Source organism: Coptis chinensis, chromosome 6, assembly GCF_015680905.1.
Source record: "Coptis chinensis isolate HL-2020 chromosome 6, ASM1568090v1, whole genome shotgun sequence".
Lineage (NCBI taxonomy): Eukaryota > Viridiplantae > Streptophyta > Magnoliopsida > Ranunculales > Ranunculaceae > Coptis > Coptis chinensis.
Genome location: NC_141461.1, coordinates 20,290,563 through 20,316,235, shown reverse-complemented (window position 1 = coordinate 20,316,235; position 25,673 = coordinate 20,290,563). Strand labels below are relative to the sequence as shown.

The following is a 25,673-nucleotide window of genomic DNA, read 5'->3' as shown; positions in this document are numbered from 1 at the left end:
TCTCATTTTTCTATATCGTGTTTGGTAATGGGTTATTAGGGTTTCGTTTCATCCTGGGTTTTTAGAAGATGGAATAGGGTGACGATTGAGATAATTATATCTTGGATAATTCCCTATTTTAATTTTCTGAAAATTTGGGGTGTGACACACCGGCTTTCTGTCCCTCGAACAGTACCACTGCTATGTTAAGCACCAATGCAATTTCCTTTTTAATCTCAATTTATAAACTGAATTTGATAAACTTGTGCCGTCCCCAAATTTTTTTTTTTTCTCAATTTATTTTTTAAGTTTCATTTTGTCTTATCCTCCAATTCTAAACAACATTTATCACACCCTAGTCATTTCTAAATCTCAGCGCTAGCAATGGATTGTAGATGCAAATAGTTTTAACAATAGGTTAGATGTCCAAATTTTCAAAATAATTGATAAATAATCACACAACAACTATTTAGAGCAATAATGCGTGGTAACAAGGCGCAACTTGTGGCCAAGATTGCGAGAAGGCGAGAGTAGCAATTAGATAATAATAAATTTAAGGCCAAACACATAAATTGACCAATAATTTTGGTTTTAGGCCTGGTTGACCAATAATTTCAGTTTTATGACAAAAACGAGCTGACATCAGCATCTATCATTAATAATTTCACTCTAAGGACATTTTCGGGCTGACATCAGCAAGTTATTTTTTATTAATACTAATTATGACATTCTCTGATATACATGCTAACACCACTATGCATGTATGATATGCACTGCATGTGTGTACCAACATTTACACATCATTATGCATGTGTATAACACATTGCTATGCATGTGTATACCACACATGCACACACCATTATGCATGTATATAACAAACATGCAAACACTACTACCACATATGTACACATCAGTATGCATGTGTCTAACAAACATACAAACATCACTATACATGTGTACATTATGAAATAAATGAAATTTCTCGTGTTAGTCCTAATATAAAATGTGAGTGTGCTGAGGGTCAAAAACAAAATTGAAAAGTCGCGTGGGATTTTGATTTAACTGATAAAAACTTAAATGAGGGTAATATCGTCTTTCAACAGTGGTCAACCCCCAGTTTGTCCTTAAGCCATAATTATCTATCGACCCAAACTAGAAGCTAAATTAATCCCCAACTCTGTCCTATGGGGCATGTTCTCTGTTAGATAATTACATACATTATCCGGCCCCCTCCTTTATTGGGCTTTCCTGTTTGGGCTAAAACTTCCACCACCAAGAAAGCAATAATATTCAGCCCATAAAAAATTAAAAAAAAAAAAGGGGGTTAATTAGACATAAACCCCCATTCTGTTTTCTCCCCATCACACCAACGTCAATATTTTACTTAATACCCTAACTACCCCTGTTGTGTTTAGTGTAAGCTACGACACAAAAGTTGTTTTTAGAAAAAAAAAACCAAAAAAAAAAAAAAGAAACTCCAATTGCGCACAAGCTCTGAATTCCCATCATTCTTCCTCTCCATCGCATCATCTTGGCATTTGCTCCTTTGAAGGTATGTTATTTGATCTTCAAAAATATTGCCACATTTTCTCTTATTTTAAGTTAAAGTTTTTCATGTTTTAACAAAATTTCAATTTTTAACCCTCCTTGTTAACTGTGTTACTAGTTTTACGTTTTTCACATCTTATTTTGTATTTGTACATAGATATGGGTGATGAATATGGTTATAGAGAATTTAGGTGTCACTATGGTGGTGTTTGGAAGCAAAGTGCTTACAAAGGTGGGAGTGTTATGGATTCGGAAAAAATTGAAGGCGATCGAGCAAATTTACTTGATCTTGTTAGTTGGCTTACTGATGTGATTCTTTGTCCATCAAAGCATGTTGTTGGAATTATTTGGCTTGACGGTGACTTGAGGAGAAAAATAATGTCTGATGGAGATTTATTGTACATGTGGAGAAAAGCTACTATAGATGGGCGTGGCTTTACTCACTTGTACGTGGATTTTATGGTTGTTGATGAGGTGGAAATGGAGCCTATTGTTTTATCTTCTGATGAGGTAGTTATTCCTTCTAGTGCCCCACAACCTTTACTATCAACACTTGGAGCCGAGAGTGGACCAAAGACACAAAATAAAACACCTAAGAGCACAACACCTACAAAAAGGACTAGTCATGCACATGGGGGGACCATGTTGGAGTAAGAGACAAACAACCTTTAAAAAGAAGACTAAATGTTGAAGTTGGGCTAGAAGAACATGGTAGTTCTCCTCCAACTATTCATTTTGAAGGTGAGCACAGTGAACCTACACTTGTTTCTTCCTTTAGTTGTTATAATATTATATGTCTATTTTAACCAAGCTCTCTTCATTTCTTTGTCAAAGACTATCAAGAGTTCAACTTTGGAGGACATTCAAGTGAAATTGACAACACTGAACTTGACATTGATGCAGGGCAAGGTAAAACTTTTGATTAAAATTAAGTTAATTGGTACTATTAGTCTAATACATCTTCTAAGCAATTACACATTATTGTTGCAGCTGGTCTTCTAAAATCAAGGACTATAAGAGCATTTGATGTGGATCAAATAGATGCTGAACAAGAATATTATAGCGCCTCTTCATCTGACGAGGAATATGTGCCTGAAGAAGGTGATGATGATTGGACTGAATCAGAAGATAATAATGAAGAAGATGCTCAGTCAGATGACGATAATGAAGCAAACAAAGTCAACGATGATAATGAACACAACAAGTTCTTACAAAGTACTTATGAGATACCTACAGATGATGGGGTTAAATCAACTAGAGAAGCAACTGGTTTGTATGTTGGGCAGATATGGAGAGATAAATATGAGTGTAGAGACTTTTTGAGACTTACTGCTGTCAAGAGAAAGTTCGCATATTGGTGTAAAAAAATGATAGTCTTCAGATTGATGCAAGGTGTTTAGATGACTCGTGCTCTTGGAGGTGTTATGTGAGATGCATGACAGATCATCTCACCATGAAGTTAAGAAAACTTAATGACCACCACACTTGTGAGGCTAATAGAGATGACATAAATTGTATGGTCAATGCCGGTTGGATTGCAAGGCAAGTTGAAGTGGACGTGAAGGAACACCATAAGAGTTACAAGGCATCTGATATTGTCAAAATTATGTAGAGGAGATTTCAAGTGAGGATCAAATATTGGCAAGCCTGGAGCGCTAGGATGTTAGCATTGGAGAAGGTGCATGGTAACTACGAGGAATCATATGGGAAAATTGTTGAATTGTGCAGGTAAATTCCTATTTTATTTATTTATTTCATGGACATACATGTCATTGTTTATTTAATTTTACGTATGTCTTATTTTAGGATTGGCCCAATTTATTGGATTGAGACTTCTTTAATTGTGCAGGCAAATTCTATACTCCAATCCAGGGAGTGTGGTTTCTCAAGGCAAGCATGAAAATTACATGAGTTTTATGCATTGTTGTGTTGCATTTAAAGGATGTTTGGATGGATTTGTAAGAGGTTGTAGGCCACTAATAGGGCTTGATGGTCGTTTTTTGGAAGGGAAGCATGGTGGAGTCTGTTTGTCTATAATAGCTTTGGATGGGAATAATGGTTTATTTTCTCTGGCTATTTACATTTGCAATTCAGAAAATACCGAGTCATGGATGAACTTTTTAGACATAATGGCCCCTCACCTTGAGAAGCACCCGGATCCTTTGTGTATAATATCAGATCGACAAAAAGGGTTAAGGGAGGCTGTTGCAACAATATTCCCAAACTGTAACCAACGATTTTGCTTTAGACATATGGTAAATAACATGAAGACTAGGTTCAGGGGGGTTGATGTCGAGGCATGGGATGCAGCAAAGACATTTAGTGGTTCTAACTTTACAAGACTAATGCAAGTGTTGCGCGCTAGGGAGGCTGGAGCTCATGATTATCTCTTGAATGAGGATCCAAGAGTGTGGGCAAGGTCTCGATTTGATACAGTGACAAAATCTAACCACCTTTCAAATAATTTCTCTGAGGCTTGGAATAATTTTATTCTTGAAGCTAGAGATAAACCAATAGTGAAAATGGTTTGTAGAATTATGATTATGCAAATGATGATATTGTATGACAGGAAGCAGAAGGGTATGGAATTGGGAGATGATGAGTTAGTCCCTAGAGTCTCACAATTGATTAAAAAAAGGGAAGATCAATTGTTAAACTATACTTATGCAGGTTCAGATAATAACACGTATTTAGTCACGCATCAATATGAGCATCAAGAGACTGTTGATTTGGTTAACAAGTCTTGCACTTGAAATGAGTGGCAAGTGACTGGGATTCCATGTATACATGCTATTTGTATTATCAAACCGAAAAGGCTTTTATATGCAGAGTAAGTATAACACTTTACCTTGCGTTTTATGTTGTAGTTACATTTTTACTTTCTAACTTAATTTTATCTTATGGTAATAGGTTTTGCAGCCATTATTTCACTAGTAGGGCTTACAAAAATGCTTATAGTGGGAGTATCAGACCAAAGTTGCATGAAGATGACTGGTTAGAGGTGAGAACATATTAAGATAAATATGTTTAGATGTTTATATATATGTTGAGATATTATCTATGTATATATTGAGATGTTTGTTGTGTATGTGGAGATGTTCATATGTTATTTATGTTTCAGGTCCATCCAAATGAGTTTGTATTCCCACCAATAAGTTAAAGGCAACCTGGAAGACCAAGAGTAAATAGGAGGGGTGAGGATGAAACTGTGAACACAACAAGATGCTCTAGATGTGGCATATTTGGTCACAATGTAAGGAGCTGTCAAAATGAAGAAGCTCGAACTGTTAGAGCAAGAGGGAGGGGTGGAAGAAGCGGCAAACCTAGAACCAGACCAATCAGTAATAGTCTTCATAGGCCAATAAACCCTGAAACTGAAGACTTGAGTTCTGTTATGGGCAGAGACAATACAAGCGAAAGAGCACCAAGTGGAAGAGCTAGGTGAGGGGGGAGAAAAGGCAGTCGATCAGGTAGAGCTAGGGGAGGTAAAGGAGCTATACCGCAACATGCAACTAAGATGTCATTTAGTGAGTCTCAACCACCTCCACCACTTAGTCAATCACAGCCAACACCTCCACCCAGTTCTAGTAGGGGGAGAAGAGGGGGCAGAGCAAGTAGAGCATGTAGAGCTAGAGGCAGAAGAGGACCAGGGTCTTCTTAAGAAGTCTGTTTTGCAGAAAGGTCGTGCTGCTTCTCAACATCTTCGTCATACTCGTATTGCTGAATGTCTTGTTGGTGATGAAACTTGTACTATTGTTTTCACTGTTCGTAATGGGTATACATACAATTGTTTTTTTTTCTCCTTTGAGTTATTTTGTGTTGGAATATATGTAATGGGGAGTTGTGGGGTTTGTTTGTATGTAACTAGGTCTGGGTTAGTTTACAAGCATGGTACACTCTTCATTTGAAGTGTGGGGTCTATTTTTGTGGTTGTAAATGTGTTGTGATGTAGTGCGCTTGTGAGATTTGTTGTTTGTGGGGTCTGTTTGAAACTAGATTGGGAAGGTTCACATGTTTATTGTAGTCTTTATTTGCTAGTCTATCTATGACATTTTTTTTGGACTTCTTTACTTTGTTTTTAAGGGTATTTTTTGTTAAACTTGCGCTTTTATCATTTTATGACATTGGGGTTTTGTGATTTTAGAGGTATTATTTCAACTATTGAGTTATTTGGTTTAGGTTTCGGGTTTTGTTGTGTGAGGTCTGTTGCTTTCAGGGTGGTATTGGTACAGGGGCAGTTAGGGTATTAAGTAAAATATTGACGTTAGTGTGATGGGGAGAAAACAGAATGGGGTTTTATGTCTAACGAATTATAAAATGGGGGGTTTAGTCTAAATATGTATATAAAATGGGGGTTTAGTATAATTAACCCAAAAAAAAAGGTAAAAAGAATCTTCAAAACGAAAACTGGCTGCTGTCTGAAAATGGACCCACTTCGCACAAATCCACCAACTGTTCTGGCCCCCCTAAAACACCGAACCGAACCACCCTCCTAACTTCCACTCTTTTCACTCCACCCCCCTCCCCTCAACTAATTAATTCACTTAAACTCAAAGCAATCATTTCTTAATTACTCTTTTCTCTCTCGCTCACTTCTTCACTCCATTCCCAAACCATTTCAACTCTCTCAAAAAACCAAGAAACCAAAAAAAATGAAGTTCTCACTCTTACAACAAAATAGAAGAAGCAATAGTTTCCGAAACACCACCGATCCATCCTCAACTCTAGACCCATCTTCAAAACCACAAACCACAGCTTCATTTTTCTGGCTAGTCCTACACGGACTTTGTTGTGTAATAAGTCTAGTCTTAGGTTTCCGTTTTTCCCGCATCATCTTTTTTCTCCTATTCTCTTCCCCTACTACTCACTTCACTACTCCCACACCACTTTTTAATACCCAAACTCAAATAACAACAACTCAACTTCAAGAACAGACTACACTGAACCGATCCACTACTCCCAGTAGTAGAGTTATAGTTGGTAGACATGGGATATTAATAAGACCAAACCCACATCCAAATCCAACTGAAGTAATGAAAGCACATAGAATACTAGACAGGGTACAAAAACAACAAAGATTTGAGTATGGTGTTACTAAGAATAATCCTAAATCTTTGATTGTTATTACACCTACTTATGTTAGAACTTTTCAGACTTTGCATCTTACTGGGTTAATGCATTCTTTAATGCTTGTTCCGTATAATCTTGTTTGGATTGTTGTTGAAGCTGGTGGTGTGACTAATGAGACTGGGACGATTTTAGATAAATCCAGACTTCAGTTTTTTCATATTGGGTTTGAGGAGAAAATGCCCGTTGACTGGGCAGGACGGCATCGGTTGGAAGCAAGAATGCGGTTTCGTGCTTTGAGGTAAATCGAGATTTTAGTTAATTTGATTGATTTTTGTGAAATTTGGTAGAATTTTAGTTGGTGATTTGATTAAGTAAAAAATGTTGTTGTGAACAGAGTTGTGAGGGAGGAGAGAATGGATGGAATAGTGATGTTTGCGGATGATAGTAATATGCATAGTATGGAGTTATTTGATGAGATACAGTCAGTGAAATGGATGGGTGCTGTTTCTGTTGGAATTCTAGCTCATTCCGGGAATATAGGGGAATCGGAGTCGTTGACACATAAGGAGGAGGATGAGGAGAATTTGCCAATGCCTGTTCAAGGTCCGGCTTGTAATTCATCGGGGCAGTTAATCGGTTGGCACACTTTTAATTCTCTACCGTATCTAGAGAAGAGTGCAACTTATATTGATGATAGAGCAATGGTTTTGCCTAGGAAGTTGGAGTGGGCTGGATTTGTACTGAATTCTAAATTGTTGTGGAAGGAAGCAGAGGATAAACCAGAGTGGGTTCGGGATCTGGATACATTGGTTGATGATGGAGATGCACTTGAGAGTCCATTATCTTTGTTAAAGGATGCTTCCTTTATCGAGCCTCTTGGTAGCTGTGGTCGGAATGTTCTGCTTTGGTGGCTACGTGTTGAGGCTCGTGCTGATAGCAAGTTCCCTCCCGGGTTAGTTTTATCATACTCTATTATTATTCAACTTTTTATTTCCTTATTAACCTGTAGTGTTCTCACATGCCATGAGTGTGTTTTCTTTTTTGTGTTTATTGTTTTGATATTCCAATTTGTTGCTCTTGATAAAAATAACAAATTATGTCGCAAATAGGTTGAACTACGTTTCTACAACTTAACTTTTTAAATTTTTATAGCACCTAACTTTTTATTTTGTGTCACACATGGTTATTAAGTTGTATTTTGATATTTCATGGACGTACTTTTCACATTAGAGTCCTAATTCAGAAAATGGTTGCAATCCACAAAATTGTCTTGGACTGCTAATATTTTATTGGATATTTGGTGAATATTAGGGTCTTTGAGAGAGAGGTTATGAATGTTAAAATAAGTAGCCATAGTTGCATCAGCTAGATACTGCAAAGTATTTAAGTCAGGAGTTTAACCAAAGGCTAGACTCATCCATGCTACAATATCATTTCTAGGCAGAAGACCCAGTTTGAAAGCACAGACTGCATGGTTCAATGCTGTGGATTCTGGTTTTATGTGAGATTGTCAGTAGCGAATCACATAGTTCACAAAGGCACAAGATTCGACGTTTCCTAGTTCTCAAAGTCCATCATGCATTATGACTGATTCTACCTGTTTTGAAAGAATGGAAATTCCAGGAGATCTGACATGTAGAGCAATACAAGTTTATTTGGAGAAAACTAGGTCATCAATTGCTAGTTATTAGTTGAACCCACTCATCCCAAGTGCACAGGAACTCAGCATCTCAGCCTACAGTTTGAAGTTAAGGTAGAGGGTCTCGATTGTCTTCCCTCGGATTGGGTTCTAGATTTCCGAAGTCAGAAACCCTTCTTAAGCCACCTCTTTATTGTTTTCACCATCCATCACATGGGCCGTAATAAACACCATTTCAGAATCTTTTGTTGGATGATTGGAGCAAATCTTAGTCTTACATGGGATAGCTTAATAGTTATAATGTTAATTACATGGATATGAGTGGGTTCATCGAAATTAGCATTGGGTTTCTTAGGAATGAAACCTCACACCCGTGGCCTGACACTAGTAGCCCAAATCCAACGATGACCAAGTTGGGTACAATATTAGTGATTTATGAGATCATGGGCCCAGGTTTGGTGTCAGCGCCGATGGTTTGCTTGGAACGTAAGGGCACAATGCACACACCAATGGGGACTCATAGTCATTCAAGGTGGAAAAAGAGCTTATGAATTTTGGAAGTCAGGTGGAGTCAATAAAGAATAAAACACACCGGATGCAAATCCAACTGAAGGTTGTGTTGGTCGTCAGTTCCCAATGCTCGAGAAGGTGTATGTTAATATGTGTACTTGTGCAGCAATTAAGTCACTGATTATTTAGGTGGAGGCGTGGAGCAGGTGTAGGTTTTCTCTCCCCTAGGAAGACTCTGCTCGAGGGTTGTGATCTGTTGAGATTGCAGCAACACGCATGGATTGTGCCTTGATAGTTGTAAATCCTTGTATTTCAGTTCAAGCATCCAAGGTGGAGTTGTGTGGACCAAATGTTAGTCCCACATGGGATAGCTATAGTGTAAACTTAATGGACACAATGGCATCTCTCTTCAAGATAGGCACCAAGGCTTTTGAAGGAGAAATCCCCACTCCTCTGGGCAGAAACCATCAGCCAAACTTAAACGGTAGTCAGGCTGAGACAGTATCAGTGCTATATGACCATGGGGCATGGGGCTCATTATGGTTGCGTCCAAACTTGAAAAGTCTCTCCCAATTGACCCTGTAGTAACAATTTTCTACACACACACGGTGACATATCAAGTCTAGAAACTTAAAACCTCTTAAATAAATACTTACAGTTCGATCACAAAAAAGTTAAAAATGGTGCAAAGATGCTAGTGAGAAATATCTTCCCACACCCAAAAGTTCAACTCCCACTAGTGTTGGCATGTTCTCTTGCTTGAGCTAGTTGCCTAACTCTGATGTATAAAGGTACCACAAAAATGTTGGAAAACTTCTCAAATAAAGATTACAAGTGCGTGAGAAACTATTCCAGAGATTTTTTAATGTACAGTTGAAATGGATCTGTTAATCTGAAAAGTCTGAATCGTTGCGTGGTTTGAGCCCCACCCTGTACACAATGTTCATTTTTGCTTAGTCTTTGATGCTGGTTGTAACTGTCATAAAAATGTTCACTTTCCATCAGTCACCCACTGAAGACTGCCAGTGGGGTAATCTTCGATAAACTCTTTCTTTTGTGGTACAAAATTAGGATGCAGTACAGGTCCAGTTGCGACTGATTGGCTGGAGTTGAAGTAAACTAGAGACTTTGGCCAATATCTGCGTATGGGCCAACTGACATATGAAACTACACTTGCACAATAGCAAATCACCCTGGTTTTGTAAGTAGGGTAGGTCAACGGTCTTCCTCAGCAAATAAAGTGAAGTTTATGATGAAGACAATCATGTCGATAATTTTGGTTACAATTTATTACTCTGCTAAAGATTTAAATAGACAACCACATAGCATAAAGATGGAAACAAACTTCAAAAATTTCACCCCTCTAGTCAGGTTCACAGTTCATATTTAGCTAACTATTGATTCACCTATATGTTCCATCAGGATCTGATGTATTTCACTAAAATTACATTAGATTGTTAGTCTGCTCTCTTCTGAACTCTTTGGTAGGGCTAACTATTTATGTCTGCAGCTGGGTGATCGACCCCCCATTGGAGATCACTGTTCCTGCAAAACATACTCCATGGCCAGATGCACCCCCCGAGCTCCCATCTGATGACAAAGTGAGTGCCATCCAGGAACACACAGAGAAGCATAGCACCAAAACTGGTCGAACTTCCAGGTCAAGACATGGTTCTCGGAATAAAAGGAAAAGTGAGCCAAGGATAGTAGATTCCCAGGTTTCTGCGATGCATGGTGAAGAAAAGTGAAACGTTTTTTTAATTTCAGCGATTATACTGTTGTGAAGTTGACCATACGCCATCAAGATGTGCAGAAAACATTGAAGGCAGGTCTTACTGGGTTATAGAGGGAGGCAGACATGTGTTAGAGTAGGCAATCTGCCTGTTTGGGTCTTCCCTTCCAACCTGGTTTAAGGGTTTTCTTATGTTGGGTGAGTTGAACTGATGTTTTGGTCTCACGAATGATATGTGTGATAGTGATTCTCCCCATCTGCTGCCTGATAGCAAACTTGTATTCGCATGTGCTTCAAATTTATAGAGAAACTTCGAAATTGTATTTGTAGTTTATGATCAATACTTGAAGAATGAGGATCAGTTTGATACATTAGATGCAATAAACTTGTTTGGGTGAGCATCAGATTCAGTTAGTTGTTTTTTGTGTGGTTGGTAAAAATTTAAGTGATGCACGTGCTGACTAGCAAAGTCAGTAAAACCTTTGGGTGATGATACCAGAAGTCTAGGGCTCGAATCCGCCAGTATCAAAGAGTTACTGATCTCATTTAAAACAAGTTTGCGTACTTGTAAGGAAAATAGAAAAAGAGAACAAGTAAAATAAAGCAAATATGAAGTGAACCATTCGTTTAAGCTGATGATACAAAATTATCTGGTTTTGGGTGGAGCTGATCTAATAGAATGAGGAGAGCTGTGTCCCAAAAAAGGAGGGGAAATCTAGAATTACGAGTGTAACAAGTTGTAGTCCACAGCAATGGTAGGAAACTGCTTACTTCCTCTTGAGGCCAGGTATGAAGGAAAGAGCAAGTTATGTGAGCTGTTTTGAAGGATACCCAATTGACTGGCAACCGAATTGTATGGAACTATGAAAGCCAACCAATAATTATGGGCTGGAAGCTTTGGTTCTAAGTTGCTTGGATTTGTGACTACGGTCAAATGCTTGTTGATAGGAGCATTTACTCATCTAGTATGAGATCATGCCTTATTGTGTTCTACAACCCAAAGTGGGTTGAGGTTTGGATTGGAAAGCAAACAAACTCTCAACCAATTTTGCTCCAAGTCAAGATCTTGTTTAGACGTAAACTCGAACTACTAGCAATGATTAATTATCAAAAAACACCGATACCCCAACTTTCCAATGGTTGAAAATGTCTGAACAAAGTAAGAAAATGATAAAGAAAATATAGTAGCACCATCGACTGATTTATATTTATAGACCAGACTCCCGAGGCATAATAGGTGGAAATGGGGATACTCGCCCATTTTCATTTTTATGTTCAGTGTTGCCAACTTGCCACCATTCGGTTCTAGCATTTCCTATGGTGCTGGAGCAGCTGTGGATCTACTAAGCTGACTGCAAAGCTCAATTAGAACTTTAAGAAGAGAAAGATTCCCTTGAGCGTGGGCCAAGTTCTATTCGCAGACTCACACAAGCCGCCCCACCATATATGGGTCAATAGTGTAGTTTGCGGAGCATTTCCATGAGAAAATAATATCTCCCCCATGTGAAATAAAAAGAAAATGCGAGACATATTAGGGCGTTTGGTGAGTCAAAAAGTCACTGTTAGTAATTGATTATATTTATTTGCAGAGCAAGTTTCAAACTGTAATCTTGATTTGTGATTACTGTGAATTGAAAAAACTTCATGCTTGCAATAGTTAAGTGTCTGTCTGTTATTAAGAATTAAGAAGTTAAGAAGATTAATGTGTTTCACACTTTCACCCTCAACCCAATCACCTATCTCTATCGTATAAAGATATTAATATTAATTTAACCACCTAACTTCCTCATAGTCAAATGGACTTCCACATGAGGTTAGCTTTGCTACATTTTCTTAGAGATTCCATATTTTTTTACTGTTTTTAGTCTTCACCTCATTGCTGATCCTTATAATTGGTTAATGTGTGTTTTTATCAAGAATAAAGCTCTCAAACGAAACAACGAAATTGGATTTGTCATGGTGTAAACAAATGCAGATTATTATTATTATTATTTTGTAACCAAAAATGCAGATTATTCTATTTATTAACTTTCATTGGAATAAAAGAACTCTTTCGGTGGTAAGAAATCCATGTGTTAGGTACTTAGGTAAGATGTGCAAATAAATGCAATGAAAGTAGTCCAATATTAGATGATAATACCGGATAAAATTGTGATTGCTTAAGCCATCATTGTTGGATAAAATTATTAAATGAACTTGTCCGACTCAAGAAACAAAACACTAGAAGAAACAAAACGAAGATCAACTTCTTAAAACTGTAGATTCTTGTAGCTAGGGACAGACGTAAGTTGTGACATCAGAGATTCAATGGAACCACTAGACTGACTACTTCATGGGCTTTAAGTGCACATTCATTTCTGTATCTAACTTATCAGCAAATCACCCCATGACTTCCACGTTCTAACTTCTAACTGATCAGGTAACCCCGGAAAATGTTTGTTGAGAATCTACTGGACCAAAATCCAATTAAGGAGTTGATGGCCCCACAATCAGATCAGAAAGCTAAAAAGTGTATCAGAGATTTAGAGGTAGAGAAAGTGTTCCATGTGTAAGGGTGGAATTTGAGCCGAGCGGCTCGGCTCGGCTCGGGATCAGCTCATTTATAGCTCGCTTGTTTAGTTATATGAACCAAGCTCGAGCTCAGATTAAGGCTCGTCTATAAACGAGCCAAGCCCGAGCCAAACCTGAGTAGCTCGCGAGCCAGCTCGTTTAAATACACTATAATAGAATAGTAGATTACGGATCAGTGGATCAACCAATAGCTTATAGTCCAAGTCCAACTAGTAACCACTAAAGTTTAAACCAATACCCATACCCATGACCCAAGTTATATAGTTTAGCAACCCATCTTTCATTTTTAGGGTTTCATTCACACCGCAAGAAAAGAATAATTCTTTGTATGTCAGTCAGTTCAGTTATGAATGTAAGTCAGTAATGGTAGTATGTCAGTCAGTTATGAATATAAGTCAGTAAGTGGTTGCCTAGTTGGGAGTCTTTTTATTTTGTACTGCATAATCAGATTTCAAGCCTAGCAAGCTTCAGACAATCACTTATAATTTATGAATGTGGGTTATTTAATTTTGTATTGCATATTCAGATTTCAAGCCTGACAAGCTCATATAACAAACGAGCTTGAGCTTGTTAAACAAGCCAAGCTCGTTTGGTTAAACAAGCTTATTGAGCTCGAGCCGAGCTTTCTATATATCATTTGAGCCGAGCTCAAGCCTATTTTAAAGCTCGCCACTAAACTCGAGCCAAGCCTGAGCCTCTCTTTTTATTTCCGAGCCGAGCCTGAACACACTAAAGCTCGGCTCGATTAGCTCGAATTCCACCCTTATCCATGTGCACATTTGTATTTATCACCCATGAATGAAAGACCTGAAGTTCTTGGAAGCTAGTTAGAAAAATCAACAGTGGTTGGTTTAAACTTTAAACGGACTCAAACGGCTTGGTCTCTCATTTTACCTCGTCATTCGTGAATGACTTTCCAACCAATCAGCTTAGGTCAGGTCCGAGGTCCAACACTGCGTTCGAGATTCCTTAATTTGGTTACATTACAACTTGCAAGTGGTCTTTTCCAAGTAAGATTTCAGTCTATATATCTCAATTAGTAGAGTATACCATAATTAACATGGACATTTAAATTGGATCAGTCTTTTTTCTACCATGAAATACCCTTAATAAAATATTAAAATCAATTATTCAATGCCTTTAAGAAGGATTACTTAGTCATTTCAAAATTTACTACCATCTATACCCTTAAGATTATATAGTAACTTAAGGACATATGTGTAAATTCAAGTCGGAAATCAACTATATGCCCCTATTCAATTGTTCGCGATTTACCCTTCATTAATTGCCAAATAATTACTTTTTATACCGAAATTAAATTCAAAAAACCAACCGTCTCTCTTCTTCTTCTCTTCTTCTCTCTCCCAATCAGGTATTTATTTCTGGCTTCTCTTCTCCCTCTTCGTCCTCTATTAATAAAAAAATATAAACTCTTTGTTGTCTTCCTTTTCTCTTGATTTCTTCCAGTTTTGAAGAAAGCAAAGCAAGTAGGAGAATACCGACTTTAAGCAGGGTGGGAAGAGAATTGAAAGCAGGGAAATGAGTGAGAGCGCGAACGACGATATCGTGGTGTCCTAATATCACGTGTACCATCAAGGGCATTGGTCAGAATAGTGAGTTTTTTTTTCATTTGCAATAAAATTTAAATTTTGGAGTGCTTGGTCTGATTTCCTTATTTTAATGGATTGTATATTGTTACTTTAAATGGAAAATGTTCATTTAGAGTTAACATGAACCCTCAAATCTCCCCTCAAAATTTTGAAAGTTGTCATGGCTCTGTCGTTTGGAGGTAGTGTGGTCTGCGCTGGTATCATTTACCAAAAAAAATTCGTCTGTAAGAATTATCTCTTTCAGTATTAGGTCATGAGTTTAAGAAGTCTGGAAATACATGATGCATGGCTGGACCATGTACCAAATTCTTGATGTGTGTGAGTGTGTTTGTAACTTTGTATGTGTCTGCGTGTTTTTGGTTAGTTTTCAAATGAGACGTTAGTATGATCTTACAACCAAACGAAACTCATGAAGAGAAAGGCTTTTGAGTTTTGAGACAAAAAGGACTACTAAGTCAAAGATGAATTAATTGCTTCAATAATGCAACAAGGATTACAACCCAAAAAGACCTAAGACCTAACCTACCAGAGGCATGTTAATGACTTCAATGTAATGGCTTTTCCTGATTTTTTTTTGACTTGATACAAAAATCTCACTTTATTGATCTGCTACCTGGTTCTTTCTGTAGGTTATCTAACAAAGTTTACTCTGAAAGGAAATCTACAACTCGTGTTCTCCATCTATTTTGGCTTCTTTGAAAAAATAAAAAAGAACATATACATTTAGCATCAATCTGGATGAGGAACTCAAAGTGCAATGTCAAAGAGATATCTTGCTTATTCAAGGTCAGTGCTATTAGGGACTCCTTTTTTGTTTACTCTTACAATAACTCTCTCAATTGACCAATTCTGATGATTTGTTGTTTTTTGAGATTTTTTTTTGGTGATTTGCTTTTTAGATTGAAGAGAAAGAATATCATTCGATTTGATTGGTGTTTTACCAAATCATGGTCACAACCAGGTAAATAAGCTCTCCTTATTCGAATTGTTTCTTTTATTTCTCTCATCACTTACCATTAGTTCATTATATATATTTATTATACCTTTAAACGTGAGTTTGATGCTACGTAATTCGAGTTTTAGTTTTAACATCGGTAAGACCGTACATTTCATGACTTCTCTACATCTTATATTATTATTATACATGTAATTGTTTTACTCCTTCTAGTTTTGCTGCTTTCATCCCTTCTTCTATTCCCATAAGTTCTAGGTACATAATAGATCTCTTTTTTGAACCTCCATCATACATCAGAACCACATTACCTTGGTCGTCTCTTATCATTCCTCCATAACTAGCCTTGTGTTGTTGAAGTGAGCCATCAACATTAAGCATAAAAGCTTGAGGTGATCTTAAGTTTTCACGATACTGATATTGCTATCTTGATATGCAGTTTGCCATCAAATGGCAAGAAGGTGCTTCATCCAATCATTAGTTGTACACTATCAGCAGATTTGGCAGCATTTGCATATGGATATTTTTCGCTGTCAGGAATGGATTCAGTTCTAGGTTTACTACTCAATCAATACTATTCTGACAACCTCTTATTCAATCGTAAGTGTTTTTGTTTCATCTTTATTCTAATAATGTTATTCGTGCTTATATTTGTATCAACAATATCATATACTACTCCTCCTAAGATCAGCTTTAAAGCATGAATTCTCTATCCAAACAGTTCATTATGTGGTATATCATTTCATTACAGACTTATTGACATATATTTAACACTCACAAGTAACAAAGTCATACTCTTATGTGGTCTTACGATTTTCCTAGTGGATGTAATCTGATCTTCATATCTACTATTAAAGGCACTGCCATAAGGAAGAGCATAGATCAGTAAGTATGAACTCATAATCATGGAATCGATTTGATCAGCTATTAGTCTATTACCATGTGTGAAGGAAAGGGCCTTCACCACTTCAAATGTATTCGGGGGAACTCGCACGTGTGGTTCCCCTGAACCTATACTCAGAGATTGGAATATAAGTTGCCGTTGAGTATTCCTTACAATGATACCATGCATATTCAGTACATAGTCTTGATGTCTTTGATAGTATTCAAATGTAGGTTGAGCTAACAGTTGATGTTAGTGTTTGATTGAGTGGTAATTGAGTAATGATTGATATATCAATGTATCAACATAATAGAGTTATCATTGCCATTTTCAACAATCCAGAATAGGAAAACAATAAAAATATAGTGAACAGTGTATGTATATGAACAGAGTAGACTTTTATCTAAATGTAGTATATAGCTTATTAGTACCATGCTCCAGAAATGTTATACTAATATGAAAATTGTGTAGACACAATGAAATATTATTTTACCTAGCTTGAATGATCTCACAAACAGTATGGGCATGAGGAGCTTTCCTTTTAATCTCAATATCCATAACACCAAACAGAAGTACCTGGTTGGAATAAACAAAAAAAAAGTTTTATTTTCCAAAATTGAAATATCGATTATGGTAATGTGATAAGGTTCTAGGAAGACCTGAATGGTAGCTCCACTTGCATACCAGAATGGTCCACTAACACCATACTCCCACGCGACATTAGAATCTCTCTTATTGTGTACGAAATCCACTGAATTGTAGTTAGCAATCATCTTATTGGCTCTATGTGTTTGTATAACAGATAATCTCGCGTACGTATCGACTCCTTCCATATTGCTGAGAGATGATATCAACGGTATTCATAGTATTACTGATGGTGAAAATGACATCAACTATGAATTTCTAAGTTGATTGCTGCTAAATGCTTACATAAGGAGGCAGCTACTTGCACGCTCGAGTTTTTTTTTAAAGGTGTTAAACTATTCTGAGACATATCTTGATGAGTGTTTCGTAGCTCATACCATTTTCATTCCTTCCTTGTTGCGGTAAATGGATTATACCTATTTTAAATATTGAAATGCAATTGTTCACATATAAGGTTGCTTATACTTAATATATTAATTGCAGGAACATGCAATGGAGACTTTGCATTGTTTACTTGGCACATAAGCTGACAGAGCATTATATCATATATTTCAATGCTTGCTGCAAGTGAACTGTTCCAATATCATTTGGTTTTGAGATTGTACATTTTTTTTTTGGAGTTCACTATACATAGTTACATACATTCTCAAGTAAACACCTTATTAGTATCACAATTGGTCACCAATTTACTATGTTTTCTAAATGCATAGCCAGACTCCTACATTCATATAGCCTATGTGTATATGACCAGAGCCTATAGCCTATGTGTCATGGTATGTATTGGATGTGTCCTTCGAATTCTATGAAGTTGTATTGAATCATTTTACAAATGTGCAATAACATTGTGTGGAGATTTTATAGCTGCGTGTTTCATCTCTACTCAGTATCTCTTTTGTTGGAATTACAAGCAGGAGCCTACTACCTAACTCCTGCTTTTTGGGATTGTGCTTTTTGCAACATCTGCTTACATGATGAACAAAGCGTGTATTCTTTTGCAGGTACCCATGTAGTACATGTTCTTTTGCCGTGTTATTTCTTTTACTTCTATGCTGTTCTATTTATCTATTTCTATCTATCTAAGTGTTATTATGTTAGGATCATTAAGACTACGTCTATTACATCTACACAGAAACTACCTGTTTCCACATTCATATACTATACATTTTCTTAGTAGTTTATTTATCACTTTGTTTGTATGGGCCGGGTTTACCTCTATAGGTTATATATATAAAGGTGAAGATAAATCAGAAAAGGAGCTTGGATACAACTCATCGGGTTAGATTTTTATATTCATTCGTTAACACATTGAAGCTTTAGCTTTTTCAAATCTGTAATCACCTTTCAAACACTTACTAAACTCACTATTACTATGTCTGAGGCATATACATGTGTGGCGTATATAAAACCTACTTTCTCCTACTTTTGGCCACGAGTTTTTGCAACTTCTTATTATATATCAAACATGATTTCTATACATGACACTTTACACGATGATCCGTTTTGCAGTTCTCCTAGCTTGCTAAGATTTAAGACTACTCTCTTTTTATGAATTTGGTTAGTACTGTGAATAAACTTATAGGTACAAACTAAGTGTAATCTATTATGCATATGAACATCACTTTGTTAATGGTTTGCATTAACAGAGAGTCATTCAAGATAGTAGTGTATTTCAGTATCTGGCGAGTTTGTATTGTGATATCAGTTGTACTGGTCTCATATGTTCAAAGTAGTTTATGTTTTGATAATGTGTGATCAAATGGTGTCATATAAGCTACATGTTTTTCAGTTTCCGTCAACTTGATGTTTTCGCAATTATTTCATTTTGTGAGAGCCCTCCATATATCGACATCAACTGTTCCGGGCAATGATAATGCACTGGGACTCCAAAGGCGCTCCAGTGGTGATGCTCTCAAGCAAGTTAAATTAAAGGGTGTCCAATTTTCTCGAGCTACGTTATCAGAAAGTGAGGAGTCTGGCGCTGCTGAAATCAAGTCTGAGGATAAGGTTAAAAAGTCTAATGAGAGAGGTGGATAGAATGTTGAAACGGTTGCAACTCAGGTTTTGCCATCAAGGTGCCTCATGAAGAGCTTCGACATAAAGATGGCGTTCGGAGACAAGGAAGGACATTGAGGGGATTTACTGATATGGGGTCTAGCAATCCCACGTCACTTGAGAAGCAAGACAATGCAGGCACCGCAAAACAGCTTAGAAGTTCAAGATTTGGTCTTGATAAGATTGAAAGGTGCGATCTCTTTACTTGCAATACTTAAAGGGTTAAAGGTTCTCCTACTCATAGACTTTTCTTGAATATATATAATCTTATATATGATGTTACAACTGATAGAAAAGATTATTCTGTAATATGTCTTACTTTTTAGTTGTTTGGCTCAGTAAAACAGGTCATCCACCAACTAATAAGAAAAGCTTTTGGACTGCATATACATGGGCACCTTTATCAAGTGCCATCTAATAAGATGGAACCAGTTATTGCTATTCTTGGTAGCACTTCATCTGACAACCGTTTTATAGGATTGCTAGGGTATATTTTGAAGGCCAATGGAGTAGCAGGCTGCTACCAAGAGTTTTTTCAAACATCCTATTCTAATTTACATTTTGAAAACTTATTGAGCTTTTGTAAGGTTCAAGTGTAGTGTACAAGAGAGCGACTAAGACGGATGGTGTAGCATAACTTTTTACCAAAACAATGTAAACTGTGTGAAGTATGTAAATTTTTTCCTATTAGTTTTTTATTCTACTACCTAGCTTCCATCAAGTTCACACCTAATAAACAAATGGAAGAACACTTGATGATAGTTCAATAGAAAACATCTCAAGAGATGGTGGTTCAAATCCACTAAGGTTCTATCCTAATTTTGAGGTATTGCTTCATTAAAAACGTCTTTTATTAAATACAAGTGAAAATTCAATTTCATATATGCGACTTGGTGTGCTAAACAAAATAATAAACAATTGCAATAAACCAAATCTAAAAGAACTTGAGACTGAAATTATTTTCAAAATATTCTTCAATATTTTCTGTTAGTCATCTTCATGCAAAGCACGTGCATTTGGGGAAAATACTAAGCTAACTAGGACATTTGCCACCGAAGAAAACGGGTTGGACAGCTTATGTTGAGAAAGACACTGCTGGACATACACACATATACTCAGTTGAGGTTGGTACTGTTTACTGTCTTTATTCATTTAGAGATTCTAGCATCTTACATCCTTTCTTCTCAAATAAAACACCAATGGGTAACAACCATTTTGTAATGCTAAATAATATGATTCTCATTGTAAAAAGTGTTGTCCTGTAGCCCTGTAGGCATCTAGAAGATGAGTGATCATCTTTATAAGAAGAGAGAAAGAAAGGCCGATGTGATCATTCATATCTCTAATACATATATTCACCTAACCTTTATTGGTTGATTATGTGTCTTAAGTATATTTGTTAATTTGAGTGGTTTGATTTGAAATTTGGGTTTTCGTTGAGATATATATTTACCAGTAGAATATAGATATTAAAATATGACTCATTAGTATTGGTTGCCTATCGTTGATTATAGAATGTATTATTGGCTCAAGAGATGCAGCCAATAATGATTATACAAAGTTAAAACACTAATTTTTTATGAATAATGTAGTTATGAATGTATGCAAAACACAACACACTGTGTAAGAGCAGATATTTGATCTTTATTGAGAAATACAAGGTTTTTTGCTACTGTTGTTGTAACTTTATGTTGTAAATTAGTTATAAAGTTGTGGAAATGAAGAGGTTGAGATCATATGGTGATGATTTAGATTCATTTGGTGAAAATGGGGGAGTTGTAAAGATTGAGAGAGAGAGAGAGAGAGAGAGAGAGAGTTCTTCGTCCAGGAGATTCTTTGGTGAATGGGTTCATCTAGATCTCCTAGGAAGAGATATGATTATGATGTAGATGGATTTGATAGGAGAAAGACTTCTGGCCGGTATTGAGAGTCACTTGATAGAGGGGTTATAATGACTTCGCCTCGAAATGGGTATGTTAGTGAGAGGGAGAGGATACATCGTTCAGAAAGCTAGGAGTGGTGAGACTGTTCCAAGATGTATTGAGGTTGAGCTTATACATGGGGAGAAAAAGTGCAAGAGTAGTGAGGTGAAGAAAAGTGATGAAGTGCAGGGAGAGGGTGGTAGCAGCAGTGAGATGGAAGGATGGTAGTTAGAACCTGAACCTGAAACTGAGTCGATAATGGACCATGATAACGAAACCAAACTTCCATGTACAGAAAACTCTGAGAGTGAACAGGTCGAGTCCGATGAGCAGAAGCAATTGCCAACAGACTTGATTGTTGAAACTGAGTCATGACCTGAAAATAAGTTAGATCTTAAAACAGAATATGTCTTTTTAATGAAATTGAGGGAGATAGAACGTTGGAGACAGTCACATTTGTGTCAAAAAGGAATTGTTGAGTTGCAAGGATGTCATGAAAATTTTGTCAATCGAACAAATAGTGGAAAAGAAACTGCATCATTAGTTAAGGATAATGAAGCGAAAGAGGAGGAAAATAACAATGGAGATCATGACTCGCCATTCTTTCCTGGCCGCATTCCGGAAGAGCAGTTGGAAGAGGAAGAGTTGAAGGATGACAACGCTGAGAAGTCAATGTATCTTGATGAGGGAACAAAAGAGAAAAATGATGTAGGTCTGGTAGTTCAGGCTTACAAAATCAATTTTGTCGATACGAAGGAGGTTACCATGGAAGATGACAGGAAATCTCAGATGACGCTGAACCTCATGGCAGTCACGCGCAATGGGAAGGACTAAGGGCAGGGTATAGCAGTGTCCCCCTTCTGTCAAGATAATTCGAGGGGAAATATTCTGACTGGCTTATGAACTGAGACAATTTAGTTTGATATATGGTGAGACATGATCTGCCTAATACGAATATATAGTTTGATATATGCAGCGCAAACTATTATTGATCATTTTGTAATATGCATAATTCTTAGGATATGAGATGGGTTATTGTTTATGTGCTCAAAACTGAATCAGGGAGATGTTCCTTCTAACAAGTGCAACCTCGGTGTTTGCTTCATTTTATTTGTACTTAGCAATACGTCAATTTCATTATATACATATTTGATGAATTTCCAAATATCAAGTGCTCACATTTAATCCAATCATTGTGTGTTGCAGGTTATGTAGTGTCATGCAGTTGCAGAACTCAAATCCGTTCTTTTACTTGCTTAGTTTATGGGAACTTTTTGTGATTTTTCACCTCATGTTTATGCAATGTGTAATTACGTACTGTATCTTGGAAGAAGATTGAAAGTTGTATATCACCATGTAAGTTTTGAACTTAGTTTAAAATGGACGCATATTCTTTTCCACTTTCTTATTTCCTATTCACTAATACATAAGAAGGAGACATCCAGTTGACTACTTGGTTGTTTTCACTTTTCACCTATGGTACAGGTATAAACTATGTTGAATCAATTTATTTCAGTCGTCAATAATTTGAGTGTACAAATTTTGGTGTTCCAATACTACAATATGCACATATATTTGTAGTTTTATGACAAACTATGACATTGTTTTATCACATTGTGTATTGATGGGCAACATCAAATTAAATGAAACTTTTCCAATGTTTGCACTATTGGATTTTAATGTGCGTCTTGAGATCTTTAACCTCCAGGGGCTCTACTCATTAGGTTTGAATGTTTTCTATGTTGAATTTAAACCATATATAATTTCAAAAGAATATTGATGTAGAATAGACCATGCACTTCTGTATTGTTTACAGTTACCAACTTCCAAGACTTTATTGTTCGACCATATTATAAAAAAAAAAAAAATAAAAATAAATAAATAAATATATATATATATATATATATATATATATATATATATATATATATATATATATAAACTGGGAAAAAAAAGTTGCATTGTTTAGGAATAAATTACTTAGAACAATGCGCAGTTAACAAAGTTATAAACATATTCGTGCGATTATACACAATGTTCTTTATGTGATCCCTCACGTTTCATGATTTCTAGCACTAAATGAGTACATGTCACTTGTGAGAATTTTTTTGTTGAATTTTGATTTATGTGGGGGCATGTCGAATTTTTTTGTTGTCAATTTTCATTTTGGACATATTTCACTTACGGATGTCAATTATGGGACAAAGTTTTGGAGGAACTGCTGGTGTAGCACTGATTCAATCTAACGCCCATAGGGCGTGCACAACTGCACATAAGCTAGTATATATAAAGAATCTACCGTGTATTAGATTAAAATTTCAAAATGATAAAAAAAAAAAAAAAAAAAATAGGGAGAATGGGAGATAGATTATGCGCGTGCTAAGTGCTAACTACCATTCAAGTGGGCTCTAATCTCGGGTATAATTTATCCATTACATTATCATCAATTCATAGTAAGATAAAACAAGAGCTTTACAGAACAATTAAGCCAATTGAAAATGAGTCTTATTAATATCTTTTGTGTGGCCTTTTACAAGTTACATTTGGCTTTCATACCAATTGAAAATATATTTGGATCTTGATTTGAAGGGTGTGCATTTGGTGTTAAGGTCACCGTTGGGTCATTATGAACACTAGCAAGATGCACGTGCTATGCACGCGATATCAAACAAAACTCATCCAATAGTGTAAACATAATTTGGATGAGCACTTACAATTGACATTATGCCTGAGTAGACACACTTGCAGCCATTTAAAATTTGAATTGAATGGAACTCCATTCCTATTTGATTTCCAGACATATGTAAGTAATAAACTTTTAAGTATAGCTCCAAATCACATGTACTTTAAGCTTCTCATCCTAGCAAATGCACGTTGCAAAAGACAAAGATAAAAGGTTAGTGCATCAAAAGCATCTATGTAACTTTATTCACTGAAATCAGTATCAAAACCTTAGGTAAATAGATAATATGCAACCGTAGGTGTTGAATTGGAAGAATGGGACATGCAAGAGTTGAGTCATTTGGTTTGTTAATCAATCATCCAAAATGGAATTATAATGGCATATGCGACACAACGGCATACTCAGTTTACATAGGATATTACATCACTATAAGAATTAAAGTACACCAATAACAAAAAGAAGTAGGTCGCTCTGACTTGTCCTCCACTATAATAGCTGATATGTTGTAACCATCTACTCGTAAGCAACTACTCGCAGGTAGAGTGAGACGGGTGGGGAATCTATGGAAGTACGTTCTTCTTATGAGTGTTCATGCATTGGGCGTTGGCAATTGTCGAAGGGAATGATTCTCGTATAGTAACTGCATTATGAAATGGAATGCATCATACTCACAGATATGCAAGAAATCATCAAAAATACAACCCATTGAATCCATTGATACTCCAATATTAACCGAGTATCTTTGGGATGAATTTAATTCAGTTAGAAAATATTTCTGTACTCATTTAAAGAGATTAAATTTCAGATTGTTATAGTTATCTAGAATTATAATTGGATGGCCTTTTTATAATTCATTGAATTAGATATTTCCTATTCTAATATGAATATTTTAGGCGTTGGATTTATCGCCAACTTTCTCCAATAAGCACCACCAAATATAGTAATATACCATAATTGTTTTTTTTTTTATTGTACATTATTCACAAAGATTATTGATGAAGATCAGTTAAGGGAGGTGAAAAAACGATATATACAAAAGACGTCTGATCATGGTTAAACAGTATCATCAATTTCTAAAATTGCATTTTCCTAAGGTATGGTATTCTTCTCCTAGGGAAAACTCCAAAACAAAATCACGCCTAATTTCTCTAAGGTTGAGCAAACAGCTACGATTTATGAATAATTACCTTATCTGGATCATGCAATTCTTTAAAACCCTCGTTCAACTTAACAAATGCTTGATGGGCCTGTGGATGAGAGCACTTGTCCGGATGGACCATAAGTGATGACTTCCAAGACAGGACGAAGATAGCATGAAAAACATTTCAAGAAGAATATCATCCCTATTCACAATATTATCTATCAAGTTAGAACATGCAGCCCATTCACTAACACCTAAATTAAAATGATAGGGAAAAACACTAATTATCACCATTGAAAGCAAGATGAAATTGCCGATACCTTGAAACTTTTCGTTGGAAAACTCAGTTATTATAATAAAATGCTTTTGGGGACTACTTGTCCCCCTAAGATTCAATCATGAGAAAGATGCAGATCACACACGACAAACTTCTATCATTGGTTTGAGAGAGAGAGAGAGTGCTTCCACATCAAAGCCACAGTACTCTAATGACAAAATGTCTTCAAAGTTCAAATGGAGTGTACTATGTACACACATTACTACTCTGTTCATGTGTTCTTATTTACATCTACTGCATGTTCTGATTGTATCTAATTTTGCAAAAATATATTTGTTTGACATGATGAGTACCATGAACACATATTACAAGGATATAACTTGTGTCGTCATTTAATTTACAAGACGAATTTTATTGCCTTATCAGTTCACGAGTCGATGTCCTTATGGAATGAGGACA

At 36.3% G+C, this 25,673-nt stretch overlaps 2 protein-coding genes and 1 long non-coding RNA gene across 3 annotated transcripts; all 3 read left to right on the top strand.

Annotated features, from left to right (window-relative positions):
• Positions 1-2,244: 2,244 nt before the first annotated feature.
• Positions 2,245-5,592, top strand: LOC147492020 (uncharacterized). Its single transcript, XM_086565557.1, has 5 exons — positions 2,245-2,436; positions 2,518-3,255; positions 3,377-4,357; positions 4,438-4,528; positions 4,649-5,592. The coding sequence occupies exons 2-3, from the start codon at positions 3,188-3,190 to the stop codon at positions 4,278-4,280; spliced, it is 972 nt and encodes a 323-aa protein (XP_086421683.1). The 5' UTR covers positions 2,245-2,436; positions 2,518-3,187; the 3' UTR covers positions 4,281-4,357; positions 4,438-4,528; positions 4,649-5,592.
• A 356-nt stretch (positions 5,593-5,948) lies between these two features.
• Positions 5,949-10,882, top strand: IRX14-L (Nucleotide-diphospho-sugar transferases superfamily protein). The gene is made up of 3 exons (XM_086565556.1): positions 5,949-6,895; positions 6,992-7,549; positions 10,257-10,882. The coding sequence occupies exons 1-3, from the start codon at positions 6,180-6,182 to the stop codon at positions 10,492-10,494; spliced, it is 1,512 nt and encodes a 503-aa protein (XP_086421682.1). The 5' UTR covers positions 5,949-6,179; the 3' UTR covers positions 10,495-10,882.
• Positions 10,883-15,294: 4,412 nt separating this feature from the next.
• On the top strand, positions 15,295-16,698 carry LOC147492018 (uncharacterized). Its single transcript, XR_015199332.1, has 3 exons — positions 15,295-15,445; positions 15,559-15,620; positions 16,051-16,698. It is a non-coding gene; the product is annotated as an uncharacterized LOC147492018 (long non-coding RNA).
• Positions 16,699-25,673: the final 8,975 nt, after the last annotated feature.

Bases quoted from the DNA above. Each gene is read 5' to 3' on its own strand.
- LOC147492020 (XM_086565557.1), top strand. From the start codon at position 3,188: ATGTTAGCATTGGAGAAGGTGCATGGTAACTACGAGGAATCATATGGG. The intron at 3,256-3,376 runs GTAAATTCCTAT...TTAATTGTGCAG, and splicing joins AAAATTGTTGAATTGTGCAG to GCAAATTCTATACTCCAATC.
- IRX14-L (XM_086565556.1), top strand. From the start codon at position 6,180: ATGAAGTTCTCACTCTTACAACAAAATAGAAGAAGCAATAGTTTCCGA. The intron at 6,896-6,991 runs GTAAATCGAGAT...TGTTGTGAACAG, and splicing joins ATGCGGTTTCGTGCTTTGAG to AGTTGTGAGGGAGGAGAGAA. The intron at 7,550-10,256 runs GTTAGTTTTATC...TTATGTCTGCAG, and splicing joins GATAGCAAGTTCCCTCCCGG to CTGGGTGATCGACCCCCCAT.